Genomic DNA, 12,735 nt, shown 5'->3' with positions numbered 1-12,735 from the left:
TCTCAGCAAAGATGGGCTCATCACAAATATCCCTCAGTCTCAGCAAAGATGGGCTCATCACAATATACAGAGCAAGAAAGCTGTGTTTTAACGAATTAGTTCATACAATACTGAAAACTCAGTTTAGAAACATGAAAACTGAATTTAAGTGTATTTAATTAATTATTAATATTAAACCAATAACATCTGTCCACATAAAATAAAAACATTAATTTATAAAGGAAATCAGTTATTTTCAGCTTTAGCCTCATCTGTATTAATCTAAACCAAGCCACTGGTGGGACTTCTAGATGGGTTCAGTTTCTTATCAATCTATTACTACCATTTTGTATGAGTGGTAATGCTGACTCGAGGAAAGAATTTCCAGAAAAGATGAACCGTGGAGTTCAAAGTGCATACCTTAATTTTTTATAGCTAACTATAGACTATGATAAATACCATTTTCAATTCTACCTTACTTTCTAAAACTAAGAACAAGGTCGTGAGAGTCACTATAATTGACTTTTATCTACAGTTGAATATCAACTACCTGTGTAGTATTGATCCAACTGTACTGTGTTGTGTCAAAGATCGTCAACCGTATACCTTTTCCTGTCTTCTTTTCTTCTCTAATAATGCAGTTTCTAAAATTGACCATGCAAAATAGCAATTGAAAAACACCATGACGCGCACAGAAGTTACCATTCAATATTTCAAGATTTGTTTTTCATTTTCACAATGTATTTTATTGCAGTTTAATCACCAATGCCCAAACATTCTCATGGATGGACGGGTGAAGTGACCAGTCTCTACTGAAAAATCCACCTCCGCACTCGTTTTGGAAGAGAGAGTGCAGAGGGTCCTGGGTCTTGGGATGTTCCAGGTTGAGGTGAGTCACTGTCTGAATTCTGAGATCTTTCTGGTACCTGTTCTTTCTTCTTTTCTTGATTTTGTTTCTTTTTACCATTCTGCCGGTAGTAAAAGACCAATATGGTGCGTTTTCTTCCTTTCTTCTTGGCTTCTGAGTTCTCTTCAAGCACAGATTGAACTGTGTTCATTATATTGGGCAGGTTTTCATGTGCGGTGCCTTTCGCTGGACGAGGAAACCTTTGTTTCTGGCTTCTGGTCCTTCCTTCTCCTGCATTTGAGCTCCCAGATGACTCTTCATTGGAGGTGGCTTGAGAGACTGTGCCTGAACTAGATTCATCTGGATCATCAGTCATGTCCTCCATGTTATAGCTGTACTGGCAATAGTTAACTATGGGATGCCTAATATATATCCTCTCAGAACAATGAGAGCCACGCCCTTGAGCATTGATTGGCTAACAAAATATTCCTCCAGCCAATGGTATGTCTATGGCTACTTGGATGTCACAAAGGTACCTGTCCTACAACTTCCATGAACTGGGAAGGGGAGAAGTTATCACAGAGAAAGAATTCAAACAATTTAGAGTGAGGGATCTTATATAACTCACTCAAAATAATCTTTTATTATATACTTTCATTTAAAATAGATTATTTTCTTATATAAGTCCTGATTATAGTTTCTCCTCTCTCCACTCCTCTCAGTTCCTCTACACATTCCCGTTTTTTATTGGATCCACCACCATTCTGCATCTCAGAAAAGATTAGGCTTCTAAGAGACAATCACTGAAAATGATAAAAAAATATATATATATAAGATTAGATGAAGCAAAACATCAAAGATGGACTTGGCAACCAACAACAGTAAAAGAGTCCAAGATCAGGTACAAGAGTCAGAAACATACTTGTTCTATGTGCTAAAAGTCCCCTAAAAGTACTAAACTAATAGCTTACTTGCATTTGCATGTATTTTATTGAGTAATTTTTCACCTGTGTTCATAAGGCAAGTTGGTCTGTAGTTCTTTATTTTTTGAGTGGTTATGAGAATGGGTATCAGGGGCAACTATGTCCTCAGAAAATGAACTGGAAAAATGTTTCTTCTGTTTCCATTCTCTGGAATAATTTGATGAATATTGATATTAAATATTAGAAAGTCTGCTATAATTCTGCATAAAAATCACACAGCCTTGTTGGAATTGGTGTGTGTGTGTGTGTGTGTGTGTGTGTGTGTGTGTGTGTGTGTGTGTGTTAAGGACTATATTTCATTGTTTATATCTTCTTTTTGTTTTTTTGTTTGCTTGTTTGTTTTCGAGACAGGGTTTCTCTGTGTAGCCCTGGCTATCCTGGACTCATTCTGTAGATCAGGTTGGCCTCAAACTCAGAAATCCATCTGCCTCTGCCTCCCAAGTGCTGGGATTAAAGGTGTGTGCCACTACCACCTGGCTGTTTGTATCTTCTTGATTTAACTTTGATAAATGTTCGCTCTTGAGAAAATTATTTCCTTTAGATTTATCAGGTTGGTGGGGAGCAGATATTTAAAGTATGTTCTTTTGATTCTCTGATTTTCCTTGCTGTCTGTTATGTGCCCCTTTTTGTTAATTTAGAAATTTTGTTTTTTATCATTTAAACCAAATTTAAAATTTAACATATTTTGATCATAAACTTATTCTCTCTTCACATAATATCCCTACGCACCCAACTGTAAATTTCTTCTCAAGAAACAGAGGAAAACCCAATACAACTACAACTCTCACTCACTCTAAACCAGGAAAACTATACTATCTCATAAGAAAAAGACTACCCCACCTAGGGATCCATCCCATCTGCAGACACCAAACCCCCACACTACTGTTGACACCAAGAAGAGTTTGCTGTCAGGAACCTGGTATGGCTGTTCCCTGAGGGGTTCTATCAGTACCTGACCAATGCAGATATAGATACTCATAGCCAACCATCAGACTGAGCCCGGAGACCCCAATGGAAAAGTTAGGGGAAGGACTGAAGGAGATGAAGGGGATTGCAACCCCACAGGATGAATAATATCAACTGGACCAGCCAGAGCTCTCAGGGACTAAACCACCAACCAAAGAGTATACAAGGAGGGAGCCATGGTTCCAGATACATATGTAGTAGCAGAGGATGGTCTTATCTGACTGACTTCAATGGGAGGGGAGGCCCTTGGTCCTGTGGAGGTTTGATGCCCCAGTGTAAGGGGATGCTAGAGCAGTGAGGGAGGAGTGGGTGAGTGGGTGGAGGAGCACTCTCACAGAGGCAAAGGAGAGGGGGAGAGGGGGCTGGGATAGGGGGATTGTGGAGCGGTAACCAGGAAGAAGGATATTATTTGAAATATAAACAAATAAAATAATAAAAAATACTACAAAAGCACATACAAAACTATTGAGTCCAGATATGTTAACTATTCCTGAACCTGAGGCCTGCCCTGTAGTGGTGGATATACCCATTATCATTCCACTGGGGAAAACAGACTTTCCTTCTACCAGCAAGTATGCCAGGTAAGTTGTTAAACTTTACCCTAGTGACTGTTGTCATTAATTTTTTCATTTTTAAATACAACCAGTCACACACACACACACACACACACACACACACACACAGACACACACAGACAGACAGACACACACACACACACACACACACACACACACACAAATTCCTCTCAAATCTAAGTTGGATAAGACAAATCAACAGAAAGAAAGAACAGGTACAAGAGCCACAGATGCACTGAGTAATCTTGTAAAATTACTAAAATAAATGGCATGATGTACAGGCAGAGGGTTAGGTACAGACCAGTGCCGATCTTGTGCCTGCTGCCTCAGGCTTTGTGACTTCATAGGAGCCAGGCTTATGCTGATTTAGAGGATCTTATTTTCTTAGCATCCTCCTCCTCCCCCTGGCTCTTACACGATGTCCGCTCTGCTTCTGTAGGGTTTCCTGAGCTCTGAAGGGAGGGATTTGATGGACGACATATTGAGAATTGTCTGCGTAATGTTGTGGGTCTGAATATTTCTTCCATCCTCTGCAGGAGGAAACCTCTTTGGTGGTGGTGGCTGAACAAGGCACAGGTATGTAACCCCCCTCCCCCAAAATGTCAAATTATGGCTTAGTGCCTGGGAATTTTAGTGTGAGTGTTACAGAGCTTACTTAGCACTGGGATAGATCTCCAGCAACATAAAAAGAAAATCTCATGGAAAAAAAAGTGGATGAGGAACAAGGAATGACTCCTAAAATGGAAAATGGAATAATCATGAATGTATTCTGCCCCCCCCTTCTTAAAAAACATGAATGGAAAAGAAGTTAAAAATGGATGGATTAATCAGTCTATGTTGAAAATGGCAAATTCAAAAGACAATACGTGTGTGTTTTTTGTTTTGTTTTGTTATAGTTTTAGTTTTTTCGAGACAGGGTTTCTCTATATAGCTCTGGCTGTCCTAGAACTCATGCTGTAGGACAGTCTGGCTTCGAACTCAGAAATCTAATTGCCTCTGCCTCCCAAGTGCTGGGATTAAAGGCATGTGCCACCACTGCCTGGCTGACAATACATATCCTAATAGAGGTAAAGGTAAGTGACAGTTTTTGGAATGAAATATTAGAATAAGTTAAATAATCATCTTATTTGTATAAATACAAACTTCAATAACTCAATTAAAATGTAAATACTCCAAATAAATAAATCAGAAAATGTACTTAAATGTTCTTAAAATATACTTTGGTCCAAAACACTGAACAATTATTTAATCTCCATATTTATTAGAATAAGAATAATTTAAAAGACACCATGAGATAACACTGCATACCCACTATTTAGATTTATTTTTGATTATTCCTTTATGTCCTGCTCCCTGGCCCCTCCCAGAGACTCCCCCTACCATAATCATCTCATGCCCCTCCCTTTCTCTTCTGAGCTGCTGTGGATTCTCCTGGGTATCTACCCAACCTGGCACATCACGTCTCTGTGAGGCCTGGCTCATCCTCTCCCTCTGAGGCCAGACAAGGCAGCCCAGCTAGAAGAACATATCCCATGAACAGGTAGCAGCTGGGACAGCCCCCACACCTGTTGTTCAGGAGCCACAGGAAGACAAAATTGCACACTTGTTCCATATGTGTGGGGAGATCTAGGTCCAGTTATTTGTGTATGCTATTTGGCTGGTGGTTCAGTCTCTAAGAGTCCCAAGGGTGCAGGTTAGTTGACTCTGTTGGTCTCCCTGTGGTGTTCTTATCACCTTCTGGGCCACTATCCTCCCTATTCTTCCATAAGAGTCCCCAAGCTCCATCCACTGTTTGACTGTGGGTGTCTGCATCTGTCTGAGTCAGCTGGTGGGTGGAGCCTCTCAGAGGAAAATCTGCTAGACTCCTGTCTTTAGGCATAACAGAGTGTCAACAAAAGTATCAAGGATATATGCTTTTCCATGGAATGAGTCTCAAGTTAGGTCTTATAAGAACAACAATAATTCTAATTACAAATGATGGCTTGACGAAACTAGAACTTTTACATCCAGAGGTTAGGTGTAAGAAATTAGGAAAGCCAAATTTCAAAGTACTCCTCCTTCAATGTAAATGAAGTGAGAGACCCATGAGTCTCTTGAAATTCACAAGAAACTTGTAAGACTCAGAAAACTCAGGCAATTCCAAGACTAAGAGCCCTCTTTCCAAACTTCCATAAGTAATAACTACTGAGGAGAGGGAACACCTGGAGGGCAAAGCTGCTGGTAAGCATGGAGGAATCCAGGGATGTGGCTCTTTTGAGCCTTCAGTCATAATAAGCAGATATTTTCCCCCACACATGCTTCTATGTGACTCATAAACAATCTCATTGCTTCATTAAAGTGGACTTAAACAGAATTATTCTTTTACATATATATAGTGTTCTACTAGTTCACTACATACTAATACTTGACACTGTGTTATTTTCTATGTGTGTGCGTGTGTGCACAAACAGATATGCAACCTGTTCAGTCTGTGTGTTACTTGTATGTGTATGATCATAAGACTACTTTAATTTTTAATAATTTAATTTTACACACACAGACACTTTTCGATCAAGAGTAAATTTCCTTTCTACTGATTACAATTTCACCTTGAAATGATTTTTTTTTTGAAAATAGCTGCATTTAATATTGGGAGTTTAAAGTAGTCACTGAACAAAGACTTTTCAATTATTCTATAGTTTGGAATGTTTTGAACATTTCTTGAAAAAATTACATTTTATTGTTCATTTTTAACTCCTTCCCATTTTAATTATTGACTTTTGTAATCCCTTTTCTCATATAATGTCCCACAATGTAGTGTCTTCACACCTCAAAGAAAATCAGTATTCATTTCTTTTCGTCCCTGGAAAAGGATGAAAATTAACACTGTATGTGGTAAGGTGTAGAAGCATACACTGTGGAAAAAGGTCACAATCACGGACATGCTTCACCAAGTGACATCCATATTTGCTTTCCCAGAGAACTCTTCATGTCTTGGAACTCACCAAAAAAAAAAAAAAAAAAAAATTGGTTTCCTTGACCCTTTCCAACTATTTTACATTAGTTCTGAGAATCAGAGTTGAGCACTCATGTTTTTTTTTTTTTTTTTTTTTTTTTTAAATAACTGTGTACTATTTTAATGAGAGTGCTTTTGTGAATTTTTTGGAAGTTACTTTCTTTTTTTAATTAATTAATTAATTTATTATTATTTTCTTTATTTACATTTCAAATGCTATCCCGAAAGTTCCCTATACCCCCCCCCCCGGCCCCTGCTCCCCTATCCACCCACTCCCATTTCTTGACTCAGTCCAGGGGAACGCCAGGGCCAAAAAATGTTTTTTTAAGGTAAGTGTTTTATTGCCCGAGCTGTTTCCCCAGACATGACCAATTTTGAGAACTGTAGTTGTTGTTGTTTTGTTTTGTTTTTCTATTTGTTGGAACTGTGATGCTGACAATTCATCCCATTTCTGTATACAGAGAGTTTTTTATCTAAAAATTGAGAAATGTAGAATTTAATGTAATCTTATCACAAAGTACTATAAAATGTAAAACCACTCATTCAGTTCTATATCTTAGAGTCACAAAAAACTAGACATAGAAAGATAAAATTAAAAATCAGAATGATGTGAACGGGTGTTGTATTTTGTCAAATGCCTTTTCAGCATCTAAGAAGATGATCATGTTTTGTTTTGTTTTGTTTTCTTCCTAACATTACTACTGGTGCTACATTGTGCTTACAGACAGGAGCCTAGCTTAGTTGTCTTCTGAGAAGCCCTACCAGCAGCTGACTGAGATAGACACAAATACATTCAACCATTAGCTGAAAGTCAGGGCCCCCTGTGGTTGAATTAGGGAAAGGCTGAAAGAAGCTGAGGAGGAGGGATATATATATATAGAGAGAGATAGATAGTCCTCTGATATATATATATATCAGAGGACTATCTAGTCTGCCTTCAGAGGGAGAAGACCTGCCTAACCCTCCAGAGATTTGAGGAACCAGTGAGTGGGGAGGCCTGGGAAGGCTGGAGGCTTGGAGACTTCCTCTTGGAGACTGGGGGGAGGAGGAATGGGATAAAGAACTGTGGGGTGGGGGTGGGGGCAGGAGGAAGGCAATGACTGGACTGTAAAAAATAAAAGTAATAATAAAAAATATATTAAAATAAAAAATCAGAATAATTTAACATTTCTTTTTTCAGTTAATTTTAATAATACCTGTTATGTTTAAAGAGTCAACAACACATGAGGAAAAGTCTTCTGTCAATGTTTACACAGTGTGAACACATGCTTTAAATATGCAGTGGAGGAGAGGAGCATTCAGCTAACAAAGCCTAAAAAACCCCTTGTTATAAATTACACAATGCATATAAAAATAACATTCAAAAAAAATTTATCAGATATTCTCTTTATTTACATTTTAAATGTTATCCCCTTTCCTGCTCTGCCTCCCCCCCCCCAGAAACTCCCATCCCATCCTCCCTCCTTATTTTAAAATTTTCAGTGATCTATGAGTTGGTGGTTATCCATTATTTCTCATGGCTGTTGTTAAGTTATTTCAGTCAATAGAAATGCTTACAAGGTAGGATAGAATTCTGGCCAAATAAATGCAAATACTTTTGTTTCAAGTGATAATATAATATACTCATGTAGCAATGCAATTTTTTGTCTATGAAGTATAATGTATATTCTCTATTTTTCACCATACCATGTATTACATATGAGACATGAACTTTAGTGCTTATTTTCTACATCAGTATATGAGTTTTTAATCCCTTTATTGGTAAAACATTAAAATAAGCTAAATATGAAAATAACTACTGCATTTTTGAGATACTGCTGAAATAAACTTGAACATTACTTGATGTGAATAATTATCGCCAAACTACATACAAGTCCTCATAAAGAGGAGAAAATGGAAAAAAGAATTTTAAACCTTCAAACAAATGGAAAAAATATCTAAAACAATATTATAATCAGTCTGACATTAATTAAATATATAAGGGAAACAAAAATGTGAATTTGTATGAAAATTAAAATTAGCAAAAAGTAAATATTTCCAAAAGCTCTCTTTCCATTCTAGATGATTCTAATGATGAAATTGACTATACAGGAGTAACATTAACTATATGCTTGGACAGAAAAGTAGACAAACAAAATCTATCAGGTTTAATCTAAAACCAATGTTCTGAATGTGTTTATTTTTTATGTTCTTGTCAGTACAAACTCCTTTTTTCTGGCTATTACATCTCTTAAATGTGGCAAGCCCTAGGTTTTGTTATAATAAGTTTTCTCCTAGTACCATCACTGTATAAATATTTTTACTCAGGTTCTCTTACCCACATTAACTTTCTTCTAGTTACACACCTAAGAAAAGCATCTGCATTGGTTATGCATATTTGACACTGAGCAAATTAGTCCTGCCTTGTTCCTTGAACTAAATTTATTCTTGAGATAATCATTTAAAATTGTAACTTCCTATCTAAGTTCCTTTACAACATGTATGATTCTACAATGGATTATATCTAAGGAAGAGTTTTAATATCTAGAGTGCTATATTGATACATTTGTAGTAAATACAACTGGAAACAATGCTTCACTTTTGCTCTTTTGCATAGTGAAAATTAAAACTTTAATTTTTTCTTTTACATGTAAGATAATAGTGCTGCACAGTCCACTGGACAGATTAAATGCTCCTTAGAACCTCATGCATTTTCTGAACTTTTGTGCTTTTTAAGTGAAATGAAAGCCCTGTTCAAGTTAAAGACTTCATTGCCATTTCTCTAATACCATTGTTAGCATTGGGTTAACAGTGAATGGTGTTGGTATAAGAGACGGAGCTCTGAGACAGTTTTGCAAAACATGGACCCTTTCCCAGTTTCTCCATTATTAAATATTTCCAAAAGCAGGAATAATTGTGTAATATTAGTCTTAGTGAAGCCTTACTACCTCACCACCAACTAGTTTCCCTTTTTGGTGTTTCAATTTTCCAATACGAGAAGGCGATGTAGGTATTAAAATTTATAACATAATATGGCTCTAAACTGCCAGTAGCTCCTTGGCTAAGGGAGATACTGTGTGCCCACCTCTTCTTTTCATGCTTGGATTTGCTCTGCCTTAAACTTTAATGGGTGCCTGGACACTCTCATGACCCCTGTGAGTTCAGATGTGTGTCAGTTCCACTGTTTCCAGAACTCACTCTTTCCTTGGAGTCTACCACTTAGCACGTCTGTAACATCTTGTGCAATGATCCCTGTCCTGGAAGGAAATGACATGACTTAGATGTATTATTTAGGGCTGGATATTCTGGAGTCATTTACTCTATACATCTTGGTTAATTGTGGGTCTTTATGTTCATCACCATCTACTATGAAAAATGTCTCTCTGATGAAGACTGAGAGAGTCTCAATCTCCTCTCTAGGAATAAAATTTAACAGTATATACATTTGTCTACTAGTAGGAGGTTCTCCCCTAGTGCTTATAGCCTATCTAGCCATGGTTCTTGGCCTGATAATGGTGCTTTCTATGAATTTCACCTTCAGGAATATAACTTAAATCCAGTACGAAAGTAGTTGGTTGCTTGCAAGATGTTCTTGTCATTATTGTTATTTGTGGGACATTATGAACAAGATTGTTGGACAATCATTGGATTATTTTCTTTCTAAGCAAAAATTTAGAGTATAATACAATTTTCTAGAGTGTAATAATAATAATCTAAGGCAAATTCAAGATTGTGGAACCATTGTGAAACAAGATTGTGGGCATATACTCATAGGCAATTCATGATTTTGGCCCACACAGCTCACAGCTGGGTAGGATTGATTAATGGTTTTCTCTTCCAGTAGTAGCTTGTATGCCTGCCACTTTCCATCACTCTGAATGCTGCCATTCACTTTTAACTTCCTGGTCAGTACCAGCTTGGTCCTTTTTGTTTAGATAGGCTCACATATATCTAGTTTCTGCCCATTGCCCTTGCTATTTATTTGAGATTATGTCTTAGGTAAGTTATTATATGTTGGGATATATTGAAAACATTTTCACATTCATAACCTTTTAGGGATTTGGTCTTAGAAGTTGATGTTATTTCTAAATGTAATGACAGATTTATCACAAAGATATGCAAACCTAAAATACTAATGTCTAAATAAGGTAAGCTAATATTTAAAAGGGACTACATAATATTCATGATTTTAATTTAGTTAAATATGATAATAAAGACAATTAAGGAATATTTAATTATTTGATTAAACTATCTGCATTCAAGAGGACTTTTGTATTTTATTATATATTATGATGTCTTACAAAATGCCAGTCATTATTGACATATTTCGGAGGAAGTGTATCATTTAAGTATCTCTTATACATTTTATTTTTAGAAGAGACAATAAATAATAAATAATTATGGAAAAGTCATAATAAAGATATATGACAGCTATTAGATATGTTCATTGTATACACATCAAAACTTAATATTTATACATATTATCCCAGGAAATCTTCAGAACCAGATTGGAGATAAATCCTTTGAACCTAAACAACCAAGAGACAGTTGTACAAAATGACTTGTGTAAAAAGAGAAGGCTTAAAACTATGTACTAAGAATAACACAGAATAATAGATTTTAGTTGAAAAATTATGAACATCCTTTCATAATACTTCAGGTAAATTGCACTCTAATTTTCTGCTTAGGAAGAAAACAGTATGTTCTGTAGGTAAATATATGCAAACAGACCTAATTATACTCTTACACCTTTACATACAACATTTCAAGCATGATTCCTTGACCTTCCAGTGCTTGAGAAAATTCACAATGAAGTTAGCATAACTTTTCCTGTTCATTTGATGCATTAACTAATTTGGATTACAAAGTCATTAAATCACTGAGAAGGACTTGCTGCATTTTTTAAATGAAATACTGACAAAATTTCTTCCTCTATAAGAACATTAAGCTACTTGATGTGGGTGAGATGAAGTGGTGCTAATTAAACATCTGGCATCCAACCTCACTTCTCTGTTTTCCCTTATGCAAACAACATTTTGCAAAGGGAAATGAGTGATTTAAAAGATTGATGAGTCAAAAAATAAGATAAAAACCTATGCAAAACAGGAAATTCATTACAATGCTCGTTTACTATGAAGTTAAAATTATCATTATTAGCACCCAATTTCATTCCAATTTATTCAATAGCATAAACATATTTCTAATACACATGTACCAGATAATGTTACGAAGTCAAGCAAATGCTAAATTGAGTGGGAAAACAATAGGTATACTTTTCCTCTTCGGACTGTATAATATCAAATTATCATGTTACATGATTGCTTATCCATATGTTTGTCTACATATTTCAATAGATACTTGACTGAGATGTCAAATTCATGTCCATGACTAAATATATATGTATATATATAAATATATACATATATGTATATATATGTATATATATATATATGTGTGTGTGTGTGTGTGTGTGTGTGTGTGTGGTGTGTTTGTGTATATATTTACGTGTTTGTATGTAAACTCAAAAAAGATTATTTTAACTTTATTTGTCTTATTTCTGAGATATGATGCTGAGTTTCTCACTCTGGGCTTTAGTGTCTTGTAGGGTATTTTAGGGTATTTTAATTAGATAATTAATGAGATACCTTAAAGATTCATTTTGACAAAAATGAAGACAAAGGAATTAGTCTCAAAATATACATACTCTATTTTCTCATGAATCAGTGTTATCCTTGTTAGCTTTCTCTGTTAACCTGATATCGCCTAGAGTCATCTAAGAAGGGAGTTTCAATTGAGGGATTTGCAGCATCAGATTTGCCTTTGGGTAAAATGACTAGTCCTCATTGCCAACTTGACTACATCTTCAATGAACTACAATCCAGAAATAGAGGGCAAACCTATGATCCAGATCTTGAGGCTGGAAGACAGGTTACTAACCGACATCTTGACACAGATATCTTGAGGCATAGTGGCCATGAAAACTCCCAGGAGACAGAGGCAAGCAGATCTCTGAGTTCAAGGCCAGCCTAGGAAAAAGCAAGTTTTAGATCCAGGTGTAGAGGTAGACACCTTTAATCTGGGACACACCTTCTGCTAGAGGCCCATATGAGGAAATTGGAAGAATGAAGATTCACTCTTTGACTGCTCACACTTACTTGGCAGCATATCTGTGGGAACCTGTTTTTACAGAAGACCAGATTTAACACTTAGCCCATTTATAGCTGCTCAATGTTGGGTTAGTTTGACTACAGACTGAAAGGCATTACAGTAAATTCCCTTAAAATATAGAGACATCCAATATGTTCTGTGCCTCTAGAGTACCCTAACTAAGACAGGCATATCCTTGTGGTATTATCTTGATAGTTTATGATCTCTAAACATACTCTGGGCAGCACCATTCTCTTGGGCAGG

The 12,735-nt window shown here is 36.3% G+C and overlaps 1 protein-coding gene across 1 annotated transcript; it reads right to left on the bottom strand.

The window, feature by feature from the left end:
- Window positions 1-699: 699 nt before the first annotated feature.
- LOC110324157 lies at window positions 700-1,240 on the bottom strand. Its single transcript, XM_021201478.1, has one exon. The coding sequence runs from the start codon at window positions 1,209-1,211 to the stop codon at window positions 789-791; it is 423 nt and encodes a 140-aa protein (XP_021057137.1). The 5' UTR covers window positions 1,212-1,240; the 3' UTR covers window positions 700-788.
- Between the last annotated feature and the right edge of the window lie 11,495 nt (window positions 1,241-12,735).

Source organism: Mus pahari, chromosome 7 (assembly GCF_900095145.1).
Source record: "Mus pahari chromosome 7, PAHARI_EIJ_v1.1, whole genome shotgun sequence".
Taxonomy (NCBI): domain Eukaryota; kingdom Metazoa; phylum Chordata; class Mammalia; order Rodentia; family Muridae; genus Mus; species Mus pahari.
This window is presented reverse-complemented; position numbering and strand designations above follow the sequence as displayed.

What these genes read in the sequence shown, in the direction of transcription:
- LOC110324157 (XM_021201478.1), bottom strand. Translation starts at nt 1,211, where the DNA reads ATGGAGGACATGACTGATGATCCAGATGAATCTAGTTCAGGCACAGTC.